The sequence below is a fragment of the Corvus hawaiiensis genome, chromosome 5 (assembly GCF_020740725.1).
Source record: "Corvus hawaiiensis isolate bCorHaw1 chromosome 5, bCorHaw1.pri.cur, whole genome shotgun sequence".
NCBI classification, from domain to species: Eukaryota; Metazoa; Chordata; class Aves; order Passeriformes; family Corvidae; genus Corvus; species Corvus hawaiiensis.
In genome coordinates, this window is record NC_063217.1 from 12,985,002 (window position 1) to 13,012,802 (window position 27,801).

At 42.2% G+C, this 27,801-nt stretch overlaps 1 protein-coding gene across 2 annotated transcripts in view; it reads left to right on the top strand.

Annotated features, from left to right (window-relative positions):
* Window positions 1-27,801, top strand: part of CRMP1 (collapsin response mediator protein 1) — a 50,350-nt gene that overhangs the window by 15,501 nt on the left and 7,048 nt on the right. For both annotated transcript variants that reach the window (XM_048303848.1, XM_048303847.1), the window contains exons 2-10: window positions 1,543-1,631; window positions 6,651-6,835; window positions 8,377-8,541; window positions 13,509-13,570; window positions 15,208-15,288; window positions 18,498-18,566; window positions 20,570-20,690; window positions 21,768-21,924; window positions 26,162-26,303. In XM_048303848.1, the coding sequence (XP_048159805.1) occupies window positions 1,543-1,631; window positions 6,651-6,835; window positions 8,377-8,541; window positions 13,509-13,570; window positions 15,208-15,288; window positions 18,498-18,566; window positions 20,570-20,690; window positions 21,768-21,924; window positions 26,162-26,303 (1,071 nt within the window). The remainder of the gene's footprint in view (window positions 1-1,542; window positions 1,632-6,650; window positions 6,836-8,376; window positions 8,542-13,508; window positions 13,571-15,207; window positions 15,289-18,497; window positions 18,567-20,569; window positions 20,691-21,767; window positions 21,925-26,161; window positions 26,304-27,801) is intronic.

Here is a 27,801-nt window from a genome sequence, read left to right on the forward strand (position 1 = left end):
ATGGAAATAGAGTAATCATAATAATAGTAATGATAATAATGCAATTATTGTTATTAAGGAAAATATTAAGGAAAATTAAAAAGAGAGATTAATAAAATCCAAGAAGGACCAGTGATGCACAGTACAGTTGCTCACCACCAACCTATTGATGCCCAGCCAGTCCCCAGGCAGTGCTGCCCCCATCAACCTCCCCCTGAGTTTTATTGCTGAGCATGATGCCATATGGTGTGGAATATCCCTTGGGTCAGTTGGGGTCAGCTGTCCCAGCTACCCCCCTCCCAATTCCTTGTGCTCACCCAGCCTCTTTACTAGTGGTGAGCAGAAAAGACATTCACTCTCTAAGCCCTGCTCAGCAATAGCTAAAACATCCTTGTGTTATCAGCACTGATTCCAGCACAAATCCAAAACAGCCCCATACAAGTTGCTGTGAGGAAGATTAACTACCCCAGCTAAATCCGGAAGAGCACTGAAGTTATAAACTTGCCCTGTCTTTGGGCAGGTGGTAGAGTGCTGGCATTTCCAGTATGACTTCTTCAATGAGAGAGTTTAAATACTGGTTCTCAGGAATATGCCCTGGTAAAATTTGCTTTCTATAAAATGTAGTTTTTGAGAAAAGAATGTAACCACTTGAATAGAGAAAAATATAAACAGACAATTGTTGTGAACAGTTGCAGACTTGGTATTTTGAACAATCCTTGGGAAAAAAAAAATGTTTGCTTCCTGGCACTTTAGGAAATACAAGGAGGTGGTGGCTCTCTGTGCTGTTTGTGTGGTATTTCAGGTGAACCAAACTTTGGAGGCTGCCTGCTGTTCTCATTCATGGAGTGACTGAGATATGGCACAGGGTGTTTCAGCACAGAGTGCCCCAAATTTGTGAACAGCCTTTGACCTGCAGAAATCACAAATTGATTATAATTAATTCTTCATGCCCACTAGAAACTCCACATTCAGCTGTGGGTCTGTAAGGCAGCACAGCAGACACGAGCTGTGGGCCACGTCCCTTGGCTGCTGCGTGGGAGCAGCCTAGTTGTCCCTGCTGAGCCAATGTTTTTCAAGGAGCTTCCCTGGTCAGGAATTTCTACATGGCAGGGCTAAGCAGCCTCTTACAACCTTGTCTCTTCTAATTCCAAGCTTTGTTACTTTTCCAGAGGTGCCAGGAGTGCCAGTTGAGCTCAGCTTGGCCATTGCAGTGTTGGGCAATTTCTTCTGGGGGTTCTTTTTCCCTTTTGGCCTTTGTGCAATGAGGTGGTAAAAGGGGGATGTATTGACATTTTAAGTGCTTCTATGTGCAGTGACTTCTGCTTTGAGCAAAACGAACTGTGATGACCATGAGGTCTCATGTTCCAAAAGTCAGAAATAAAGTCAGTGAAACTATGGTTTTCCTCTCCACTGTCCCTGTACCCACATGAACCCATCTTTATATAGGGTAGAGTTTGATATTAATGGCTTTCTTTATAATATGAGCATATTTAGTATCAGAAATACATTATGATGTTTATTTATTTCAACAAACCCACATTTGTTCCCTTTTTTTCCCTCCAGAGTGACCGTCTGCTCATTAAAGGTGGAAGAATTATCAATGATGACCACTCCTTCTATGCAGACCTATACCTTGAAGATGGACTTATAAAGTTGGTTTTATAAAATACTGCTTTTTTTGCATGCCTGTTAACTTAGACTACTGTGATTTCTTGATCGTGGTGACCTGAAATCTTTTGTGAACAGAATCTGTTACCTCTAAATGTCAGGCTGTAGTAGAGGAGTGTTTAATTATTAAATTCTGCCATTTTATCTTCACTAAGATTAGATAAGTAGAAAATTTCTTTGCTCTGAATTGAAGATATTTGCTTTTCAAACAGTTCAATCATAGTTTCTTCTGAAATATTTAAGGTAAGTAGGGTCTCTCAAGAAAAGAAGTAATGATAAGGACAGTGGAAATCTTTTGAGACCATGAATGGTGGAAGGTTCTCTGCGCCTTTTTTCCCCATACCTAGTCAGTGCAATGACAGCCACGCTTTTAAGGATTGCAGGGCACAGAAACCTGAAATATGCCCGATGTTGCATGGTGCAAATGAGGACCTGCTGCTTCTCAGTTGCCTGTTGGTTAATGCTGAAGCACAGCACGTTCTGTTCCTGTGGTTGTTACGCGTTGTTCATGTGTCCCTTTTCTCTATTACAAAAGGTAAATGATCTTAAATTGTCGCATAATTAGGAAGTCCTGATTTACCAGGCTATAAAATGCAGGAACTGAGAGAGTATTTGTTAGGTGAAGAACTTGAAATATGTGTTACTGATGGCCTGGGAAACTGTAACAGAGATGTCCATGTGCTCTGCTGGTCCTACCTTGGCTTAGTGGAGATGAGGGTCTCTAAGGTTTGCAAAGTTACGTAGTGTGTATGAGCACTCTGATGTACACAAGGATCAAAGCCTTTTTCATGATTGCTAAACATTTTCACTAGTGACCTAAGAAGCTTGGTCTCCAGAGGCTACAATTTGATGCACAGAAATATAATTATGGTTATCTGGTAAATAATTAATTGCCTACTTGTTTTCAGAGCTCCTTAAGAATATGCCATCAGATTAAAAGTCTAATTCTTTATATATCTGTGACTACTTATGTTATTATGATTCAGGTTATTATAATAGAAACAAATATGAACACTTTCATCCATGGACTATGCAGTTTTCTTTTTAATCCTTCACTCTACCTTTCCATTTCTAGTGTCACTTGCATTGCAGAAGTGGCAAAAGTGGAGAGGACACAAAATTTTGAATATGTATCTATTTTTAAAGCAACAGTTAACCAAGTTGTGATCTCTTTGGTGGGTATTTTTGTTGAGTTTTTCTGTGTTTTTGTTAGTTCAGATGCAAATCTCCTTGTAACACTTGTAAGCATCAAAACTATTTAAACAACTAAAAGCATGAGAGGATGAGAGCCTGAAACTGCTGTGAATTTTTGGCTTCTATTCCAGAAATGCAATGGTAGTTAATACGCAGGTTAGCAATGCCAAGCTTTCACCTGCCCTTGTTAAGTACATAGAGTCTCTCTGAAATCCATGTGTAGATCCATACCTCCAGGAAGTATCTCAGCTGCCCAGTAATTTGTGAGGGCAGCCTGCTGTGAGATGGGGTTGGGTCCTCACTATGTTCAGTTGATAAATTTTGCAGCCTAAGTAAGCTCTGGGTTTGTTTGGTCTCTCTTAGTTTCTTCAGCTGGAACTGCCCATTGTGTCTGAATATTTAACATAATTGTTAAATGTGGCTCAAGATTCTTTGGAGTTGGACCTTGAAACTCAGTCAGCCACATTTCAGTTGATGATCTAACTTTCCAGCTGCAGATATGGCTGATAATACAGAATTCTTGCCATGGAATGGAGTAGACACCAAACCACTCAGGCCAGAATAGGCAATGGTGTCCTGGTTTTGCTGGGATATAAAAGATCTGGATTATTTTTCTCACTCTGAAATGAGAACTGATTGGAAAAGAGAGGGTTGGGTTTCTCTTTCAGCCTAATGAAATTATTTGGGTCTTTTAATGCTTTTAACGCAGATCGTTCTGCGGAGAGGAATGCAGATGTAACCTTGAGTGTGTTTGAAGATCAGCTGTAGTTTGGAGGATGGTAGATGCTTCTTCCTGCCAGTCAATGCTCAAAGTGGCTCCCTAGGTACAAGGAGCAGCATTGCATGTGGATTTTTCCTACCTGAAACTTAAGCCCTGCACACTCAGATTGCAGCTGAGAGGCAGTTCTCCAGCATCTAAATGGTATTTTAAATATTTGATAATTTAAATGGCCATTGGTATATAAATAATATATTTTGCCTACATCTCTCCTGCCTCTGTTATCGCATGAGGAAGTGAGCCCTGTGCCAAGTGACAGGTCATGGTCTGGTGCTTGCTGTACTCTTCTCCATCCCTGCCAAGGGGAAGGGTTGGGTTCCTCTGGGCTGGAGGAACAAACAAGTGACAGGGCGAAGGACTGGGGACGTGGTCTCTAGGGTGAGGAAGTGGTGAGTCAAATTAGGGGGAGCCTCAGATGCCTGAAAGAGGTCTGGGCTTGATAACCACAGAAGCACCACCATGGAGTTCTGGGAGAGGTTTTCAGCTTCCTTGGATGAAGCTCAGGAAGAGCTGAAGCCTGCTGTTTCCATTGTGCTTTAATCAGCTCAGGTACAACAGAATTTGCTAAATGGTTCAACTGAAAATGGTAGACAGCATCAGCTTTCTGGGGGGTCTGAGTTTTCTGGTTGCTGATGTATGAGGAAACCAGCTCAGTCATTTGCACAGTATCTAGAATGCACTTATCTGCACTGTTGTGTTTTTTTCACCCACAAGTAACTGAACCCCATTCTTACTCACATACACTCTGCATTAATGAGTGAGCAATTCAGGAATCCTGTCACATTATCTCCTACTCTCTGTTCTACTCAGAATAAAAATAACCTTGAGCGCCAGTGAAGATCAGACTTCTCCCATCCTTAATCTTGATGCCAGGGCAAGAGATGAGACAGATTTCTGACAAGTAGTAGTGCAGCATCATCCACAAAGGCTGTTTGGTCCCATGTCACTTCAACATGGATTATTTCAGCTGAATAAGATGTTACTCAACCATACACTGAAAATAGTGAGCATTGAGTCATCAAAAAACTTCAGTATATAGTTCGCACACTTTCACTTCGTTAGGACATGTCTTCTTGAAGAGGAAACCGGTAGATACTGATTGTGGAAGAAAATAAAAATTAATTGCTTTCATATTTTTGTGTAGGTTTTCATTAATACTATTCTCAGAAGGCATGTTAGTCCTTGGAGTGCAGTTACTCCTTGGACATACTCAAAGGAGATGAGTCATAGTGAATTTTTTTCCCAATTCAATTTCTTAGCCACATAAATGCTCTACAAAGGTGGAGGGTTGTTCTGATTAAAATCTTGGGAGTGGATTTGACTAATGAAGATTAGTGCAACACCATTACTACACATGGGGCTACCTAACTGTATGCCCTCATTGAATCTGCTCATAGGTGCAATGCCTTATGATACGCCTTTGTGAGGCACATTTTACACAGAGAAGCTGCTTGCAACTTTTGTTTGTGCAGTTGGATGTACTGGGCAGCTGCCAGCTTTTGCATCCAGCTCGGTTCCCTGTTTGTCAGGGTGGTGTTAACACTGCGCAGCTGCACACAGGTTATGACAGGCTGCCAGTGCTGCACGTGTTGATGGCTGTTAGGTGCCAGACATGGAGGTGCCAGCTGTCATGGGTAAGCCCTCCTGGATTTGGTCAGTGCTGGGCAGCTGTGACCCCATCCCAGGATGCTGGTGGGGAGTTTGTTGATGGAATGGCTATGCTTCCCTCCAGCCAGAGCCCAGAGCACCAGGGGAGACAAGCTGCTGGAGGTGACATTTTTGCATAGCATTTGAAACAAATTCTTGACCTCTTGGGGCTATTTATTAACCCTGTCAGTTTGGCCAAATTCCAGTGTGAATAATTATCCCTGTTTTTTCTTATTTTTCCTACTGGTTTTAATGAACAGTTAATATTCACTTCTGGTTCTGCATTATCGCAGTTGGCTGTTAATCAGTTGCTGTTTTGAACTGTAGGTGGAAGTTGCATTTTAATATGGGGAAACAGATTCAGCAGCTCAGATATCTGAGGTATTTACTTAGCTGTGGAAAAATGTTATTTTATCCAGACAAAAAAAAAATTAAGACAAGGACTCAGTGTCCGTAATATGAGATAAACTAAGTGAACTTTAATTACCTTACGGTTACCTCTAAGCCCAAATATATTGTGGTGTGACTGTGCGGAGACACAGCTTCCATACAGATCCATGCCTCTCCCTGTTTGGCACCATGCAAAGTAGGCATTAAAAATGTAGTGTGGCTTTAAAAGTTAAAGGTTAACTTATTTGTAGATGAGTCCATGAATAATAAAAGTATTTTGATCATAAGTATCTGGAGTTTGATATTGGCATGGGGGACAGATTAATATTTTTAATAATGAAAAAAAAAAAAATCCTGCTTTGAAGACCTGAAGGGAGAAAGACGGCAACAGCTAATTATAATTTTTCCACAGAATGTTTCACTAACTTTTAACTTCAAGAGGAGGATGAAGAATATGAGACATGGTAGATTAAACATGTTTAGGTCTCTTAGATATGTATTTCTGTATCTTAGGTTATTTAGATTTCTTTTTAAGGATAAATTTGCATTGCTTGATGCCTTTTGCTTCTGCCATATATTTACAATTCCAGCTTGCTCCCGTATTTGATCTATGTTTTCCTATTTTCATTTAAGAACTTAATATACAAAACTGGAGCCCCCAAGAGAGCATTAAGTGTACACAATTTGAATTGTTTAAAGATAGGAGTCATATAAAAAAATAATCAATTTTTAATGCTGGTGCATTACAGCTCCTTTATTGGCCACTAGAGCCATGCAAAGCAAGTGGAGCTCACGGCTCCACGAGGCAGCTCTTCTCTGCTTTGTTCTGCTGTGCTAGGCAGGACAGAGGGAGCAGGTGCTTGAGCTTCACCTTTCCTTTGGGGACCCACCTCCTTCTGTATGGCCCCTGGATCTCTCTTCCCTACATGCCTCAAATAGCTTTGTCCTCTGTGCTTGTTCAAATAAAGTAACACTGGCTTTCCTTGCTGTCCAGGCAAATAGGAGAGAATCTGATTGTCCCTGGAGGAGTCAAGACCATAGAGGCTAATGGGCGCATGGTTATTCCTGGGGGAGTAGATGTCAACACTTATCTACAGAAGCCCTACCAAGGGATGACTGCTGTTGATGACTTCTATCAAGGCACAAAAGCAGCGCTAGCAGGGGGCACCACCATGATCAGTGAGTACTAGCAGTGCTATCTCTTCCCACGCCAGGCTGAAGCCTGTGTAGCATGTGTGGGGAGAGCTACCAGAGACTTCATCCAGATTTTCTGAGATATTCTGCAATGAATCTTCAAATTTCTGGGCACTATGTTTGAGATCCATTCATCGTTGTTACCCAGAGCTGGCCTGAAAATGAACCTACCCTCAGAAAGAAATACTAGCCTGGGGAATTGTCTCTTGGATTTTCCTCTGAAATACAGACAAATCACTGAGGGATAATGTATATACTCTTGGGATTTTTGGAAAACAATGTAGGTCGCACTGTAAGTGTATGGCACAGAAAATCAGACAAAGATCTGCTGCTCCCACCTAGTGCTGTTTCAAGGGCTTTGGAAATAACAGGATGCTTATTTATGAACTTAGGTTTGGCAGCAGGAACTGAGGAAGTCCCTACCAGAGATGTCCTTGAGGAACATCTTGGTGAAAGGAAGAAGTGCTTCTACTTGTTCTACTTGTTAAAAACCCTTCTTCTTTCTACAGATGGTGGGACAAGATTTATCTCTTTCCTTCTGGCCGTGACTTGACTTTGGTTAGATGTTGTGAGGCAGTTGTTCAGGTGCCATAAATTGTCATGGCTTCCTTGTGAAGAGAAGGTTTCCAGTGGAGTTTTACCCCCGCTGAATTGGGATTTGGCTTTTTTTTTTTTTGGTGTTATCTGTTACCCATCTTTAGCAGCAGGTATCAGCTGAAAGACTCTCTGGCCATAGGCACAAAATTCACTGCTGTTCATTCCTTTTGTTAATAGCTTTTTTCAGTTTGTGTTCTTCAGCTGAGTATTCCTGTGCAGAGTTAGGCTTGCAAATGCCACTTGTAAGCCCGTCTTGCTTTGTTTCCATATGAACTTTTGACCTAGCCCTGCAGAGTGAGGTGCAAATGCATAAGTAGTCGTGTCTTTATGTCAATTGATGGTGTGGCATCATTAGAGACAGATCTTGAGACAGGGGAGAGGCAGGACATTCAGTGTACTGTAGAGTGTGACTGAGTGTTTGTGCTCAGCGTCAGCCCCATTCAAACCTTTGGCTGTATTCCCAGTTTTGGCTGCTGAGAAAACATTGAACATCTGCCCTGATGTATTGGTAGGGCAGAGTGGGCCAGTTCAGTGACTATAAGGCACTGGTTTTGTTGTTCTTACTGTGAAATACATAGAGATGGACATACCAGGCAAGAAATACAGCTAAGTCCAGAACCTGTGGTCTCTTAAAATAGAGGAAAGGGAAAGACAGATGTTTCCTAAACTGTGAGGTGTTTGGCTCCCCCTTTGTGTGTCTATTGATGCTGCACCAAGCAGGTTACCAGACTCATCTTTTGTATAGACTGTTCACAAAGTCTGCTGCACCTGAGGCAGCAAGACCTGGCTGACACCCCACAGTTACAGTCAGCACACAGACCGCCTCCAGGGCTGCTGTTTTGGCTGAGGTGCTGGAAGAGTGCTCGCTTCGGGGAGGTCTGAACGGTGTGCATACTGTCCAGCTAACAGACACCCAATCTTTTTTTCAGTTGACCATGTGCTTCCAGAACCTGGATCAAGTTTACTGACCACCTTTGAGAAGTGGCATGAGGCAGCTGATACCAAATCCTGTTGTGATTACTCCCTCCATGTGGACATCACCAGCTGGTATGATGGCGTTCGAGAAGAGCTGGAAGTACTGGTGCAAGACAAAGGTTAGTGAGTGAAATGTTAGCAGTATTTTTTGGTTTTATTGAAATATCATATGGAGGTGAAATTTTGATGTATTTTAATGAATGCATAGGCACTGGCTATGCTGGCCAACGTTCTTCACTATCTTGAACTTGTATTTTCTCTTGCTGCTGTGTAAAATGGACCTGAAACTTTGTGCATATGTATGACTTTGTCCAGTATAGGCATGGAAGATTGAGATGTGTATGTTGTCATATACAAATGTATCACTTTACCCTTGCTTGTATATGGGGAAATGGGCTCAGACATTGCATAGGTAGGTTTTTTCCAAAGGTTAAACTCAGAGATCAGCATTTAGGATAATCAGCCCAGTCACCTTAGATCCTCTGTTTAATGAATGAAGAAAATGAAACAGTTCAAGGTAGAGTTCAGGTTTTAAGTAGACTGGAATGTTTGATTCAGATGCCTCGAATTAAATCCAAATATGAAGAGCACATGGGTCTGTGAAAATGTCACTACAGGATAGATCTCATTTCTCACCAATGACTTGGGATAATTTACTTGCTGGGAGTCGATTTTTAAATAAAATATTTTTAAAACAGATTCCAGTTATTAAAAAAAAGAGATGCTAAAGTTAGGTACCTAATATTGAAAAAATGCCCTGATTTTCTCAAGTGCTTCTCTCCAGTGGCTTTCCCTGAAGTTACTAGAAGATGCTTTGTTTCAACACTTGCAAAAAAAAGGTCACTTATTTAGGAATCTAAGACACTTTTATGGGTATGACTGTGTTCAATTAACAGGCCTATTTTCACATGAGATGCTGTAGGTTACCCTACCTGGACTCCAGCTACCACTTCAGAATAGCACAGATGAAACCTCTCCTAAATGCATTTCCACACATGCAGGCTCAACATGGCAGTCTCATATATGGAGGGCACCAGATATCTCTGTGTGGGCAATGGGATCTAGCCTTCAGAACGTCCTAGCTTAGATCTTGTTCCTTAAAATTTTGCCTAACAGCATGTATTTTCTTTCCAGAATCATATATTTTCACATATTTTTAACTTTATACTTTCCTTGAAAATGTATGGATATTAATTAGGGAATATTTTCTGAAATGATGTACAGTTTCCATGGGCAAATCAGAATGACTCTTCTGTTGGGAAATGATACGTATATGCAGCATCCTTTGTAATGTGTAGTGCTAGTGATAACTTAGATGTGAAAGGTTCCCTTTTTGGAAAAAGGTACTCTCAAAGTAGAAAAAAAAAGCAAAATGCTATTTTTGAGTGAACAGTTGTTTGCTGAGATGCCATGGAGGTGCAGTCACCTGGGGGAGTTTATTCCATGTCACAGGATGCTAACAGTACACGTGCTGTATAACCAGATTTTAGGCAACAAAACACTTCCAGCAGCAAGACTGCACATAATTACAGAAACTGCAGCTGGTCTTCCATAGGTCTCTAGTATAGGTGATTTTTACAAGGTGATGACATCTGTCAACACAGATTGTGCCAAATCTGTGCTGTTTCCCTGCTATCAGCATTAACATGAATCTGCTGCTGTGCATTAGCTGACTGTACTTTCAGACAAGTATACTGTGCCTTGTTTCAAAGGTCGAGTTTATTTTCCAGAGCTCCCTGACCACAGATGGCTCAGCACTCCCAAATTTGCCTGAGGGTTTACGTTAAAAGCCTGATGCAGACAGGTTAATAGTTTTCTCCAACTATTGAAATGTGAGTTTTCTGTATAAATCTGACCTGCCTCTGAGTCATCAGGGGAAGCAGAAATCTGTTCACTGGTTCATGAACTGAGATGTGTGATGGAGCCTTGGTGGCCTCTTCAGTGGCGAGAGCATTAGGAGGTCACCTTTGTTCTCATGTCTGTCTCAGGCGGGCAGTGTGAGTTACTCTCACATGTTAGGAGACACAAGGTAAGGGTGGGTATGAAAGCACAAGCACAATAGGAAATAATTCAGCATGGCAAGGGCTTTCAAATTAACGGGTAATATTTCCTGATAATTGGAAACATTTGAGCCAGCTGGTGCAAATAGACTTGATGTCAGTGGAGTGACCCTGGTTTTCATCAGCTGGGAATCTGGATTGAATTGGTTCTCGGCTGATTAGGGGTGAGTTAGCTGAGTGACAGGGCTCAGCTCATTGTGTTTCAGTGCTACATGTGCCTAATGCAATCAGCATGAGTAACGGGGGAGCTCACAGAGTGGCTGTTGAGGTGCCTTGTCATGAGGTATAATTGAACAATTAATCAGTTTTAAATCAATACAAAGCTAATTTAAGGAGACACAGGCTTTGGAAGGGCCCGGAGATTTTGTAGAGTCAAATATTAATTATAAACACTCAGGCTTGTAGCATTTCAGCTGTTATTTTGGTATTGGGCTTTTTCAGTATATGCAAAGGAGCAAGAGCCTGAAATTGGCTGACAGGGGCCTCACTGGTTCCTTTGACTTTGTCACTGTTCAAAAAAACCTGTAGTCCTGCCTAAAATTTGGAGAGGATTCTGTTGAGTGCCCGTGGTGTGAGAGCAAGTAGGACATTAACAAGAATGTAGTGTGTAACAGATGTTAAGCATTAAGGTCAATAGGCCATGGACCAGGGCTTGTGAAAAGCTGCATAATTCCAATGAGTAGGTCAAGGAACCAGGCCAGGGCAAGGAGTCTAATCTTGGATACCTGTATATGTAAATTTGTGTTACTTATCTTGGTGTCTGGTACGGGTGCTCTCTTTGCAAGGCAGGATTGTTCCCACCATCTCTCCTGTTAGCTGTACAGGCAGCCCCTGAAATGCTCTTCTACTGTGTGTATATCTGGTGGTAGCTGAGGGTGTGAATGTGTGTTTACATGGGAGAACTCTACTTCTGCACTGTGAGCAGGCTCAAGATCCTATGGCAGGATCCCTACTGGGATCCCTTCTAATCCCATTAATTTCAGGGAGAACATTAAAGAGAGTGAGAGTAAAACTCGGTCATTTTATCAAGGTCAGAAGAGGGCCTAAGAAGATACAAAGGCAATAAAAGAGAAAGGATGAAAATACATATTATTTGGGTCAGTGTATGTCTTCCAACCATAGTACTCAGAGAAAGCTGCCTTATCTCCTGCAGGACTGTGGTGGAATGAATTACCTTTGGCTAGACCCTAGTGGATAAGGGAGAGCGATCGGTAACCCAGCTCTTGGCTTACAGCGAAATGTGTATGAGAGGTCAGTCCTGTGCCATCACTGAGGCCAGCTGGCATGGCTCAGACCAGGCCTAACTCATCCTCATTGCTTGGTGTGTGCATGAGCAGCCCCGTAGAAAGGTGGCTTCTGGGTGCAGCTGACATCTGGCCCCACATGGGATGGGTTCATGGAGAGAAAATTGAGCTTTCCCCTAAGGCAGGTAGGATGGATGTGCTGGGTGCTGCTGTGAGCAGTCTGAGGAAGACGGGGCTGAGGGTGGGAGGCTGCAAACACCGGCCTCAGGGAAGGCCTAGTCAAGCTTAGGTTGTAGAGTAAGAAGGGACTGAGTACTTTGAGACTGTAATGAGGAATAGATGGAGGGATTACAGCTAGTAAAGGCCATATGCATTTTCTGAGAACTTGATAAATAGGAAAAGAGGAAGAAAGGATGGGCTTACAGGCTGGATTTGCTTGGTGTGGAAGTCAGCTAGGAGGGGCCAGCTCCTGCTTTGTGTATCTCTCTGAGCTGCCTGGACTTAGCAGGAAGACATAATAATACCAGGGATCATTTCAGCGTTTTGTCCTGCATGTATCCTGGGGTATTTTAGTCCTGTAATTGTGAATAAATGAATTCTATGTGTGTGTGAGCAGTCATACCCTCTGCCTGAGGATGTATTTGCTCATTCTAGACTCCTGAAGGAGTTATATCTTCATCAGAGAGCCTTATTCATTTTGTGTAGACAACATGAATAACATGAACAGATCTCTTTCTTTTTCTTCTTGCCCCAGGAAACACAGTTTTTATCATAGCCATTTTGAAATGCAGCATATACAGCTTAAATAGTTTAAAATTTACTTTTCTTTTAAGCTAGAAAACTACAATATTGGTCCCTGGACCAAACTGGGGATCTTGTCAGTAGACTAAAGAGTAAGGCAAATAAATAAACTATTATGAATTAATATGTACATAGATGAACAGAAGACATTTGTAATTCTCATTCTGTAAGAATACAAAGCTGTGTAAATAACCAAATCTTTGAAATAAATAGCAATACTTGTAGGGATTTGAATACAGGGGATTCTTGACAACTGGCACTCTTATGGATAGCATTTCTAAAGGATTTCTGAAATTTGGAACTGTCATCTTCCTTGTTTTTTTATGGCTGCCAGCATAAATTCTTGGAAGGCAGAAAGAGAGGTGTGGTGAGCTGCCTATAAAACTGGTTTCAGGCTTTGTTTCTACTCCTTCCCAGTTTCTACCATCAGCTAAGCTGGGCGCTTTGGAGTGTAAGGTCAAGAAAAAGGAAGTCTGTATGCACATTCAGATACACAGTTCCTACATCTTCTCAGCACTTTGGGGGAACCTAACTAGAAGTTTTATCTACCAAAAAGCACAGTTTATATCAAGCTGAAATGTTTTCCTGATTAGCTAAGGAAACCTAAAAAGAAAAACAGTGATTCACAGAACCTTACACAAGGTTTTTTAAATGTCACAAACTTTACATGCTTGCTTTAGCCACCGTTGCTTGTCTGAGTTGGCTACAAGCAATCCTGTTTGCAGTGGTGGCTGGGTTACTCCAGGGATGAACACAGGCTACCCACAGCATCCCAACAAATTCCCCCAGAGAAGAGGGCATCCAGGCTTCTAGTCCTAGCTGCTGCAATGCAGCTGTGAAGCCATGCTTGATTTTTGGCAGTTGCTGGTGAAAAGTCTAGTCCAGACATACCCTATTACTTACTTTTCCTGAAGTTTTTGTTTAAATACAATTTAAGAATACACTTACATGGCAACACCTTTGAATTTTGTCTTGGAACAGGTGTGAACTCTTTTCAAGTCTACATGGCGTACAAAGATCTCTACCAAATGTCCGACAGCCAGGTATTGCTCTGAATGCTTTTCATTGCTGTGATCTGTCCTCTCTTTTCTCATCTCCCAACACTTGAGGAGTTGCTGAGGTTGAATCCCAGAGGAACATTCTCACTGGCCTGATTGGCAATGGGAGAAATGTGCTGTGGTGACCTGCTCTGGAGGGTCAGTGCTGAGCTGTGTAGAACACCTGCATGTGTTTCTTCAAGTGTATGAAATTCCCCTTCCGTAGAGATCTTCTGGTGTCTCCCAACATTGCAGCCACTCAGCTCTGCTCAGGATTTCTCTTGTTTTATTTTGCAGTACCTTTTGAGAACTCTAGGTCAGAGAGGGAGAAAAAGATGAAGCACTCGAGGCAGAGGCAATTCTGAAATTTCAAGAGTTTCTTGGTTGCTATAAGCAGCTAAATGGAGTTGCTCCTTGGGGGAGGTGGCCTTTTCTCATTAGAGCTGGAGATAATAATGAGCTTGTTTGTCCAGAGCTCATTACAGATTCCAGACTCTTCAGCTTTCCAATTCATACCCATCAGGCCACTGTAAATGGACAATGGCACCTGTTAGTAATAATAATGTTTGCTTATTCAGTTGAGAAAATGTTTCTTTCTTACTTATTCCCAGAGCTACAGCTCTTAGTCTCTTAAATAACTGTTGTTACACTTCCAATACATGTGGTTTTAATTGGAATTTTAAACATAGTAATTTATAACTATTCTCTGAGAGGCAGTGCCTGTTAAATTCAACTCCCTGTTGGAATTGCCAAGAGGAATACACCAAAATGTGTAATGTGTGGCTGGACTTAATGGCTGTTACCTTGTTTAAATGTCAAGACCTTGTTTAAGTGTCTTGCAGCCCTTTCAACTAGGCCCATTCAGGCCCATTCACAAGGGCCTGAAGTGCCCTAGTGCAAAAGTAGACACTGAAGAACCTATGTCTTCAATATTTAATCTGTGTTTGAAAACTGGGCTCCCATGTTACTGAAGTCTGGTTTAAAAAAGGAACACATAAGCTGAATACCTTTTGGAAAGGAAACTGTATTTCAGTAGATGTGTGCTCAGAAATTACCAGTAAAAGCAACAGGATCAACTACTGCCTTTCTTTGTGGATGGGTGTTGAATCTTAGAAAGCAATTAAAAAACCAAGGATGCTCTAGAGAAAATATTGCAACTTCTAACTGCAGAATTAAAGATGTTGGTGAAAGCTCAACAATGACTGATCTAAGAAGATGGTGCAAAATGTCTGCACTTCAGAAAAGAGATGTTCTAGCCATACTAAAAGTGTCTGTAGTATATGGCAATAATTCAATTTTACATTTGCTAAAACTACAGAAAAGAGGGTCACTAAATGTAGGCCTGTGTGGGAGGCATGGTGAGGTGGCCCTGCAGTGCAGGGGCTGGGGCAGACTCTGTCCCAGGGAAATCCAGCCCTGCCTGGGGCTGTCGACCCTGTCTTGGTGCAGCTGGTGTGTACAGGGGTGGGTAAGTCAACACCCATCAGTGAAGCTCAGGTTCTGTGTAGAAAAGAGATCATTTGCTATTCACCAATATAATTACCAGCATAGAAGGTACAAAACCGAGGTGAATAGGGAGGTCTGAGTGCTAAGTAATGTGTTTTCCTTATTCAGCAGTGTTTCTTTCTTTTATCTACCTGCAGCTTTATGAAGCCTTTACCTTTCTAAAGAGTCTTGGGGCTGTTATCCTGGTCCATGCTGAAAATGGAGACTTGATAGCTCAGGTGAGTGAGCCATCATTTTTACTTCACTTTGTGAGATGATAGATACAAGAGGAGAAGTAAAATAGGCCAGTCAGAGAATGGATAGGAAGAAAGGAACACCCTAGAAAGAGCCTTAATTGAGCCTGATGCCCTGTACACTGCTGGTATAAAGCCTGGGATGAGAGAATGGAGGCCCTTTTGCATTAACTGGCAGAGCATCCTTGAGATAGGGCCATGATCCCAGGCAGCTCCTTGCCTTGGCAGTAGATGAGGACTAGATAAGGGGGGCAGAAGGCGGCAAGATTTCTTCTGAATCCAGCAGATGCAAGCAAAGTGGAACAATGTAAAGCCTTGTTCACAGATTTTGGGTACAAAAAGTGGATCTGAAAGCTTTATATGAGCATCTTTTGCTGCAGTTATCAGCATAAGCAGCACAGTGTGTTTGGAACGGGTATTAAAGCTCATAGACATATTTATTTTTGAGAATATTCTTGTAAATCTCTGAAGTTTGAGAATAAGAACTACTCTGATCTTGTAGACATTTCAAAAATATGTGTTTAAGTGTAATCCATGCTCTTAGAAGAGGCATGTCAGAAACAGGAAGCTGGGCTCAAGGTCAGAATGTTCCATTAAAGCGTCCTGGATCTCCAGGGCAGTCCTTGCAGGTCAGGTGCCCTGGGAGCCACTGTCCTCCCTCTGGACTGTGCCATGCTTTGATCGGTGCCACAACACATGGAAACATGGAAAGAGGCAAGCCAAGGACAGCAGTTGATAGTAAACCTCCCTCTGGTCTTTCAGAGGCCAGGATTTCCCTCTAAAACAGAAGGGGCAGGTTTGGGTGGGTGTTGTTATGATGCTACATTTGTGACAGATGAATCTTTGAAGACTGTTGCAGAGATGTCTCACTCCTCTGATCCCTTGTACGTGCATCGAGCCCCTCTTAGGTCGGTGAGGCTCTGAGTGAGCCATCTGATTTATCTGCTGAGCTGCTTATCTGCTGGCTTATCTGCTAAGGACTGGGCCGCAGAGCTGACAAGGAAATTACAGCAGCTAAAGCTGTCTTTGAGATCTGGACAAGGCAACCCACCTTGTCTCATGGCTAAGGGAGAACCTCAAGGGAATGTTTAAGTCATTTGGCAATGTGTAGGAACTCTTGTCTTGGGTGTATTTTGTTTTTCCCTCTGTGGGAAAGACACACCTCCATCTGCCTGGTTAGAATTTACTCTCTTTGAGATCTGCCTTTTGCTTTTAACTTTGAGTTCGGCCAAAATAACCACTGGGATCAAAAGTTACTAGTAAGGAGTCAGCAGGCACATACAGTGCAGTCATGTCCTTCCCCCACTGAAACTAGGTGACAACCCTCATTTGAATTCAAGAGAGGAAAAAAGCTGATTTCTTGTGAAGTTTAGCATGAATAAAAAGTATTAAATACATAATTTATAGTTTTAATACAACATAAAATATCCAGTAGAATTAAAATGACTAATAATAAGCATGGTTAAGTCAATATTACTGTCGGAATGGCAAATAAAACAAATCAAATGGCACGTGTGGTGTTTTGATGCATTGCCTATTAAAATCAAGGCACACTCATGGAATTGCATTTTTGATAGAAATCTATTTCATTTACATTTTTCTCTGATCAGCCTTAATATACAGCCATCGAATATGAACAAACAGGACAGAAACATTATTAGGAAAAGAAGAAGTGGTAAATAAATGTAAATTATGTTATACATCATCATATTTGTTCACCATTGCCATGTTTCATAAAATCTGTCTTTCTCTATGCTTTTATTTAGAAGAATTATTTGGATAGTGAAAAGAAAGCTGCCTGCACATAGGTTTTTTAGGACTGTTCTGTGTGAAAATACAAATTTGATCTTGTCAAACAAATATTCTAGTTTATTAGCACTATCAAGTCCTTTTACAGTGGCCTTTTATCATATGATCTGATTTTATTACTTCCTTCAAGATGCAAGTCTGTCCTACTTTGTGTATCTATTCTGTGTCAACTTGCTATTTTTTATATGGTTGTAACTTCATTTTATTGCTGTATTTTAATTATCTGACGTCTTTAACTGGCACTGTTCGGAGCTGGTGCATTAATGATCCAGAACAGCTGTTTTTAAGAATACCTGTGAAACCTTATGTTTTTCTAACCAAAATGTTCTTACACAGTCAGATTAATATGTTCCTGTTACTGCCTCTTCAGCCTTGATTGATTGCAGTGAAGGCTAAAGTATATATGAATTTTACCTTGTTCAGTTTTACTGGAGTATGTTGGTAATGTGTGAGCTTTTCACCCTCAGGGAGCTGGGATCAGATATTTATTAGTTGACACATTCAAATATGTTCAGTAACTTCATCCTGGTCTCTAGGGGACATTTGTCTGTGTCACAGAGCCATTACATCGTTGAGCTGGGCTCATTAGAGCCCTGTGGGCAGGGCAGGCCAGGGCCAGAGGTACAGCAGCAGCTCTGGTTCCACTCCTGCTCTGCTGTCAGGCCTGGACCCACCTCAGATGAAAAGGGGTTGACCACCAGTTTCTGCAAAAAGGGAAATTTATTCCAACACCACTGTTCAGATTTAAATTAAGTGAAGCTTTCTGTCTATTTAAAAATAAATTATCTCACTGCTATGAATCTGGATAGCACAGAATTTTTTTTCTGACAAACCCCTATTGGTCCTGAGATGGGCTTTTTGATGGGGACACGGTGCCCTTGCAACTGGAGGGCACTGTTTTGCTTTATAAAATCATAATTTTAGTGATTCACTGTGTAGGAATAAAGTCTTAAGAAAACTCAAAGTGTCAGCAATGGTGAAAGTTTGAGAAAGTGCTTTGTGGATTGCAACCAGGGAGGAACTTGAGCAAGTAAATGAGGAATGGCAGGCTGGAAGTACCCATAATTACTATTTAGTGTATTGGTTGAAGCCCATTCCTTGGGCTGGTGTTGTGGTGTCAAGTAGGACTATCTGGAGGGCAGAGGAAATTTCTGATGGTGCAGCTCAATGTCTTGGGGCACAAATATGCTCAGTCACATGGCAGAGACCAGTGCTGGCTGTGCTGGTGTGGCGTGGGTCCAGTTTAGAGCCAGTGTTTTCAGTGTTCCGTGGCTTTTGCAGTTGCGTTTACAGTGACACTAAAAGGGGCAGTCAGACCTTATGGCTGTTGATCTCCCTGAGGACACCGCGTGGAGGTGGGTCAGCATTTATCCCTTATGTTGCAGGAACAAAAGCGTATTCTGGAGATGGGAATCACTGGACCTGAGGGACATGCCCTGAGCAGACCAGAAGAGGTAAGAGACTTCGCTGATTTTGTCATTTGTGGAAGTATTTTGTCAAACACGTGGTGTCGGTGCTTGGCTTCTCTATGTGCAGACAATGGATGGGTGCATCAGGGAAGGCAGCAGTCTGCTTCTCCCACTGCCTCTTCCAGTACTACTCAAAGTCTGAAAAGTCCATGTCCTTTCAGCTTGTTTGTTTGCCTGAAAAGCCCTTTGGATGCTGCAGCAGGTATACATTCCCTTAGTCCAGGGATAAACATGTCCTTGTACATTCAGGAGTCTCAGCTCCTGCTGCCCTGCGCACAGGTGTCCATGTAGTTTTTAAGTGTGACCTTTTTGTTTTGATTTGAGGTGACAAAAAAATGGGCTTATCAGGCTAAAAATCAGCAGTGGAGCTTGAGGGTTAGGTCTCAGAGTAACTGCATTTATTAAAATGCTTTGGGTGAAAACCTCCTATGAGATGCACGTGCACATCTATACCGTGCATATGCATACACCCACGTATAGATCTGCTTTCATGCTGGCAGATATATTGGTGTCGGAAATGCAGGCTGTAGAGATGCAAATACATGAGAATGGAAAGATGCTGTGAGGCAGCTCATTTTATGCAACTCCCTTATAATAAAATCTGGGCCCTGGTTTGGATCATCTCAGGCATCTGGGAAGGGTTTATTTAATGACAAGGAAAATGTGGAGACGTGAGAATGTCCCTTAATGTACACAGCTCAGACCGTTAATGGGATGTGGAGGGCGGTAGTGGGAAGTGACTGCTTTCCTAGAAGACTAAAGAGACCTCAGTTTGAGGCTGAACTTCAAGAGATTGTTGTGGTTTGCAGATCTTTATTTAACTTCTCCCCAAGGCAAAAGGAATCAGCTTAATTGGTCACATTCTTCTATTGAACTGTTTATGTACTTCTTCATTTTGCTGTTCAACTTCTACTAAAAATACTCTAAAAGGATTGAGTTGTTTCTTTTTAATGAGAATAAGGGCCTAAGGAAAATCTGCATTTGCAGTTTCCAGACATGAATTTTTCTCAGCTCTAGTGCTGAGGTACAGAGGCTCTGCTCTTCTAAAGGTGGATTTGGGGTTTCTAGAGCAAATGTTTTGATACAAGTCCTAGGACAACCTGAAGCAGTCTGATGTAAGGAAAAATATTTTACAAAACTGTAAAAGATTAAGCCATGTGGTTTTGGAACGCCGAAGTTGCTCAACTTTTCTAGAAAAACTTGCACAGAAATTTCTCTACCACCGAGTCACTATTTTCAGTTACAACAGGGTTTTTGGTATTAAAATGCCAATACTGTGAGTCCATCTGGGAAGGATCTGGTATAAAACTGATGGCTGGGGAAAGGAGTCTCCAGAACTGCTGGGAAACACTGCTCCTCCATCTGAAGATGCTTGCTTTGTGTGCCCACGTCCCAGATGGCTCCCTTGGAGGAGATTGCCTCTATGCTTGCTGACAGTGGGGACTTACTGGGCGCTGCTTCAAAGGCTTCTATGGATTATGGGCTAAATTCAGTCCATAGTGCTGAAGCTGCTGTTTGAGAATTCTATACAGTCACTGTCACCGTTATGTAGAGATTAGGGTAAGCTGCCGGAGAGAGTTCAGAGTTTGTCTCCGAGCAGGGGCAAAGTTTTCTTGCTTTGTTCTCCTTCCAACTGCAAGGGTAGGAGTCTGAAGAAGGAAGGTGGGAGGGAGGTAAGGAGGAGCTGCATAAGCTGCTTGGACATGACCTTTCCTGGGGTGCAGGGAGCCAGGGAGGTGTGTTTGTGCTGGGGCAGCTGTACCCTGCTAGTGAGTACAGCCTGGCTGTCGTTACTGCTAGTGCCAAGTGTTTGAGGTTGGGTTAGCTCCCTGTTTCCCAGCGCTGTGTCTCTCTCTCTCTCTATGGAAAAAGTAAAATCAACCCCTGGAGAGTTGTTGTTGAACAGTTAGAAATATGGCTTAGTCCTCCAGTTCATTTTTTCTTCAGACCGCTTTCGCAGTTAAGTTTTCCCTCCTTGTTTTGCTCAGCTTGAAGCAGAAGCAGTTTTCCGTGCCATCACGATTGCCAGTCGAATAAACTGCCCAGTGTACATCACCAAGGTGATGAGCAAGAGTGCAGCTGATATCATTGCACTGGCCAGGAAGAGAGGTAAGTGACTTCCTTTGCTCCCCCAAACTCTTCTTTTTGTTGAATAGAAGCTCAGTGAAAAAACCTGTACATCTTGACCCAAATGACAGGCTATAGGGAGATGTTACCAAAGAATGGTAGCACCACCACAGACTAAATATTTATCGCTGGGAAGGATGAGGGGAAATCCTTTAATATTTTTAAGTTGAGGAGCTGTTCCCTCACACTGTCTTCTTGAAGACTGAATTGTAACTCTTCTCTATATTGTTTTCCCTTTTGCTCTTTTCCTTTAGTCTGCTTTATCTCTGTTCATGGGAGGGTGATACTTAATTCCTAATGGGATCTAGCACATCCTCCATACCAGTATTTCAGGTTGTCGCACTCTGAGATGTGGCTTGGGCAGTGACCCTGCTGTTAGAGATGCTTGGAGCTCTCTCCTGCCCTTGCTGCTGGAAGCTGATGCCCTCTGATGTACACTGCAGTTTGGCCCTGCTTGCTGGGGCTGTGGTGGGATCCAGGTTACAGAGCACCCAAAAGGGCCTTGTGAGCCTAAAGGCAGCTGCTTCCAAAGCTGCGTTTGCAAGTCAGGGCTGTTCTACTTGCTGGGACTACAAAGCTTGTGAGCAATATGGGAAAGCCAAAGAGCAAATTATTGTCTTGATATTTGTATTCTTGGAGGCTTGGAGTGTGCTGCTGGGGACCATATGCTGCTATCTGCTGGTGCTGTGCCCATCCTGGGAGTAGTAAAAAGGCATCTGTCTGCTGAAGTGATCCACCATCCAGTGCACTCTGAATTGGAGCAACAGAGAGAACATGGCTGTGATTAAAACAGTACAAATTAAAAGCAGGTCTGAACTGTCTCCTTCTGGATTAGAACGAAAGATTTGTAAATAGGCTGATAAAAGCATGTAGAGCTCAGAGAGACTCCTGATTAATTTTTTATCATACAGACAAAGCCAGGGCTGTTTAATTTTCTAGGAGCTGTGCTAGCCATGTAGCAATGCGTGAATTATACATGGCTGCATGCAGCAAGCAGTGTCATATGCTGAGGAGAGAGTGGGTTGTAATTAGTTCCTGTATATCCTTGCTTTCTCCAAGGTCCCCTTGTTTTTGGAGAGCCGATCACTGCCAGCTTGGGGACAGATGGGACACATTACTGGAGCAAAAACTGGGCCAAGGCTGCAGCTTTTGTGACCTCACCACCGCTGAGCCCTGACCCTACCACTCCAGACCACTTAAATTCGCTCTTAGCATGGTAAGACTTCCTTTTTTTTTTACAGGCTGATGGTGAGGCAAGTGCAAAAGCCACATGGGATGAAGCATCTAGGGATCAGCCTGGTTTCCTTTAGACCAGTCTCATACATGAAACAGCAGAGAAGAGACATAGAAAACCAGGGATAGTTGTATCCTCATGCTTAGGATGTCAATCAAGTGAGCAGTCATGGACACTCCAGTTGCTGGTTGGCTTGACAGAGAGGCTGTTGAGGAATTAACTATTTTTCTTTCTGCTTTTCAAGTGATGCCTAGTTATACAACTAGATTGTCAGGACTTCAAACTGGCTTTCTTCCTAGTTCTCAATTTTCTTTAGCTGAATTGTTGATATATGATGGGATGGCATCCTCACTGTCCAGCATAAGCAGCAGCCTGGTGGATAGACCCCATCTTTGAGAACAGACTCAGTTTTAAGCCCCAGTCATATTTGACAAGCACAGCTCCTGAAATGAGGGCTGTTCCTGAATACAGAGATACCTAGAAACAAGAGCAATTTCTTGGGGCAATTTATGTCAAAGCTGGTGCAGGGCTCTCTACTGTGAGTTCTTCTGAAAATTGGCTTGTCCTAAACTAACTTGTGGTTGTAGCAGAGTTCCATCAGTTTATCTCCTGCATATTGAAAACTTCTGACTTGGTAGTTTGCCTTCCATCTGGGAGGGACCAAAATTGTACATGTTTACTTGTGTCCAGTTCTTGCAGCCTTGTTATTTTTAGCTTGCCTTGTGTCTTTATGGGCTCCAGGGTCCTCCCGCTGGAAGACGGCAAAGATAAGTGGTACATGCAGAGCAGGTATGTCAGGAGAAAGAGGTCAGAGTGGATCACAAAGGACACTGTCAGGAACTTGGGTGGAGACAGCTGGAGACTGAAGGCCATCACTTGACAGGCCAGGGATGTGAGCTGACTGCCTTCAGGTTGGCAGGGAGACTTTAATCACTAGATAGGTGAAAGGAATGTGAACAGCAGAGGAAGAAGTGTCTTTCTCCTATAGAAAAGAAGATATCAGCAATGCCTTGCCAGAAACCCAGACTGTAAACCCATGTCTGAAAGTATTTCCTGCTTGTAGCCAACTTCAGCTTAAGCAAAAGACCATCTGCTCTGAAATGATACAAAAAATTCACAGCTGAAGCCCCACCAGGATAGATTGCTAGGGCTGGAGTGAGGAACTCAACTTACCATTCAAATCCTTATTTACCTTCCTGTGGTGGCACTCACCTCACCTGCTGCCTCCCCTTTCTGGGGTTTCCAGTGCTCTAGACAGAGCAGTGGAATTTGAACCTTGAAAGTGACCATCTTTAGAGCAGCTGCCTGGGAGGTGGGTGGGCACACACATGTGACAGGAAGATGCCATCAGTCAGTGCCACATCTCCCCTTGCACACGGTGGGTCAGGCTGTGCAGCCCACCAGAGCCCACCCATGCTTTAACTCAACTGCTCTAAAGATGCTGCAGTTGAGCTCTGAGTTACGTGTGGCTCTGGTAAGAATACACAGCAGCTTGTTCTCTTCTGGCAGTCTGATGGCAAAAATGTTTTTCCATAAATGAGCTTTTTGTTCCAAACAAGGACCCAGAAAAAATTACTTTCTTGGTCTGATTCATCACTATCAGCACTGTAAAGGGTGAAGCTCACTGTGTGAAGGTAAGGCTGTTAGCCAGCACATGTAAATGTGTATCAAAATGTTTGACTCTTTACTCTGTTAGAGTGGCCATATATGCTTTCTAGAAGAGAGTCCCAAAATAATAGCATGTGGGTCAAAGCAGATTAGCTAAAATAGCAAGAACATTTTTAGAATTGAAATCCAAATAATGACTTTTTAAAACTAACATCTGAAAGACAAACTGAGGACTTTCAGAAGTTTTCATTATTCTCCAAGCATGCAAAAATGGCTTTTTTTTTCCAAATGGCTTAAAGATCTTAAATGACAGCAGCTTAGCCTGCTTTCAGTTTTAATACTTTAAATCTATAGTGTGAAACTAAAAAAAGAACCGTATATTTTATCAGTCTGCCCTGCATTTGTGGGGAATTTTATGCAAGTTTGATGGTGAAGACAGTATTTCACATTTCTATTGCACAGCTGATTTGGATACCAATATTTTACATTCATTAAAAAATCCTTACAACATCCTTCCTCTGCAAGCACGCAGCATACTGCTTGTGCCCTTTTCCACAGAAAGTGTTGATTTTCCACTGGAAATCTGAATGTGTAAAACCCTATCATGTCTCATGGGATTTGCAGATTGAATTTGCCTCATGAGATTTGGTCCTCATGTCATCTGTGGGCCATGAACCTGAGTTAGCTTTGGTCTTCCATGGTGTGCTGCTGCATTACTGCAGCTATGATGTGCCATCTCTTGTGAATCAGAAATGTGAGATCTTGGTGCTACACAGAAGATGCAACTTGCCATGAAAGCCTTGTTTAAGGGGAAGAATAAGATGACAAGGTATTGATCTGGCATTTAGTTCATGATGATCCCTTCCTGTCTCTCATTTTTTAGTTGATGTGATGCTTATCCACCATTTGACAGTAGAGCGTGTCCAGACAGTAGGAGTGCCCATGGGGTTACCCAGGAGGTGATGGGCAGCTCTCAAGTGACACACTCCAGTTTCAGAAGTCTTCTGTTGATTTGACTGGGGAGTGCAGTTCATGTCAATAATGTCATTAATGTCAGAGGAGAGGGAATATGGAGTTAAGAAAGCAAGTCTTTCTTATCTTTCGGGTGCAGAAATTAGTAGTGTGGTGTTAGAAGCACAGCATAACCTCTGGGAAGTGGGCAGTGATACAGGGCCTGGCTGTGACAGTCAGGTTTTCATGGTTATATCAATCAGAGAGCAGAAAGAGAGAGGCCACAGGAAGCTTTGCTGATGAGAAGAGCATCAAAAAGGAAGAAATGGCATTGCTACCTTCTGACTTTATTGTTATATTAAAATAAATTAATGTTTAACTGATGAAATTGGCTTAATCCTTTGGAGTAACACCAGGCAGTCATTAATAATCAGGAGTAGCTAAAGCATAGCGGCATTTTCTGTACTGAGTTCATGGGTTTGACTTCTGCTAAAAACTGGATGGATGGCTTGTGAGCATGGTGAAGAACCAGAAGAGAGGCCAAGAACTCTTCTCTGTCAGCAGTCATTAGGGGCGGCAGCCCAAAAAATGGCATTAGAATTATTCATGTATGACACTTTTTTCTTCTGTACTTGGCTATTTGTTAGCTTTCTGGATCTAGATTTGTGGACCAGAATCATTCAGTTGTTTCAGAGCTGGAATTTACATTATTGGTTAAAGGAAAGGATGACAGGCTCTTGGGGACATCACCCTTGTGGAGTGGTGGAAGAGAAATTATAGTGAGTTCTAATGTGCTTGCCTCCTGTAAGCTTAATCAAGAGCTAAAAATATCACATTTCCTGTGGATATTGGAGAACCTTCTTTTTTGTCTTTCTATTTTTGCAAAATTCTGCATATTGATTATGTTCTTCCTCCTTATTCCTGGGAGCAGCTGTGATCCAGTTCTGCTCTCTGCAAAAAAAAAAATTTCTCTAGGCTGAAAACCCCAACTTCTTAAATAAAAGCATTATTAAATGGTAGCTCTTTTTGCGTTTTTCTCTGTGCCTTTTTCTGTGTAAAACCCTTAAGTCAGATAAATCCAAAGCATGTGTTTGACTTGCACTATGCCTTTGTTGTTTAATTAGAAAGCTACCGGATAAAAAAGTTTCTTTTTTTTCTTGGTTCTGTTTTGGAAGGTCAGATGAGAAGTATTTATGTAAGTTTTGTAAGAAAGATACATGTGCAGGAGAGAAATGAACACAGGGGAACATGTCTGAAGGTCATGACTTTGTGTTGTGAAATTTGCCATTATTTTTTAAAGTGGTTGTGAATTAATTTATCTTTAGAGTGGCAGATATTTCATACAAGCTTCTGATCATTTCCTTAATCCTGGAGTAATCCTTTGTCCTGGTTAGTGGGTTTTTGCCTGATCTCTGTTGATAGGCAGCCTGGAACTGGAGGGGGCTGTAATCCAGGAGTGCAGGGTGCTCCTGGGAGAAAGTGGAGATGTCCAGTGCCATTGTTACTTTCGGTGATCTGTAGCCAACGTGGAAAGGCTGTTGGCATGATTTACAGCCTGTGTCTCTGGTGTGTAGGCTTGAAAGGTCCATTCACAGCCTGTCTGAGACCAAGGTCACCTTGGTGATGTCTGGTCTAAACCTTCTGTGTGTTAACTCCACAGTGGGGACCTGCAGGTGACGGGAAGTGGACATTGCCCCTATAGCACTGCCCAGAAAGCCATTGGAAAGGACAACTTCACTATGATTCCTGAAGGGGTCAATGGAATTGAGGAAAGGATGACTGTTGTCTGGGACAAGGCTGTAGTAAGTAATTACGTACTTTTATAGACTAAAAGAAAATGGAGTGTTGGCTGAATAATGAAAGCCAAGAGACTCTTGGCCATTGCTTAAGTGACTTTCTGATATATTTCTGAGAATTCCCTGAGAGAATGCTACTGTGAGGTGAATTGCTTATTTCAAAAACCTCTTCCAGTTTTTTAAACTCAGGGCTGTGTTTCACTTCTGACACTGCAACAGTATTGTGTTTTATTAGACCTGAGGCTTCCCAGACTCCACTGCTCTATTTTCCCATTTGTGTCAGAGCGGATGCTTCTGAGAGATGTGGTATCTGGAGCAATTTAATGGTTTTGAAGTGGACCTCATATAAACGTGATGAATGGATTGTTTGAATTTGGGAAGTGTCTGATCGTTTTTGAAAAATTACAAATGGATGGCAGCCGAGCCTGAGGCTAAATGATGAAATGCTTTGAAGGAGAGCGTTGCACGTAATTCATACTGGCATACTTTGCAGTGGAGTGCTGGTATAAGTCAGGAATTTTTTGATGGTTCCATGGATTCTAATGGATAATGATATTCTCCCTCTATTGTCTGTCTCCACATGCAAACCCTGCACACTCACACACACTCACTGCATTGTGCTCCTATGCACATTGCAGACTGTGAAGTGGCAGTATTTACAGTGCTCTGATGAGCACTTCTCCCAGACTGTATTTCATAACACTTTATTCAGGGACAGCTATTGAGATGCCAAGCACAGAAGCAGCTTCAGATACCTGCCATGTAGGAGCAAAGCAGGAAACCAAGCAAAGCACAGCCAGCTGCTGATATTTTTCTTTTGTTACTCCCTCGGTGGAAGGAACCTGCAGGAAGGGCTGCAACATCAGATTTACAGGTGGTAACTTTCAGTCCTGCACCACTGAGTAGCTTGTGCTTTGAAAACTTTATATTTTACCGGACAGGAAATAAGTGTGTATTTAATATTAAAAGGCTTGGCACTGTTGTTCTTTAGAACATTGTTCTTGCTCATTGCCAGGGAAGACCCCAAAATACTGAGAAATTAAAAAGCTGTTCTTACAGTTGCAATTACCATCACTGACTGTATACCAAGTTCTCTTGGTGATGACATTTCTCCAGGCAAGGACTTTATCATTGGTTATATTACTTAGATGTATATAGGTCTGACAATAATAATAATAGAATGGACTTAATTTGCAAGAACTGTTCACAAAAGTGTTGGAATCTTGATCTTTTGTTTCATCTCATAACACTCCTATAACTTTCTCCATTTTAAAATTGTTTAAATATTTAAATGGAAATTACTAGGACTAGTAACAAAACACACTTAGGCCTCAGTGTGTAGAGAAAGGGACCTCAGATAGCTGAGCACCTTGGTGGTATCATGTGCACTAAGGTTTCCTTGGCTGTCCTTTGCAATGCCTGGAGAAACACACTCATTTATTTGAAACTTCCAAGTAAAGAGCCATATATAAAGTCCTGTGTGATACAATCTCTGTTTCATGCA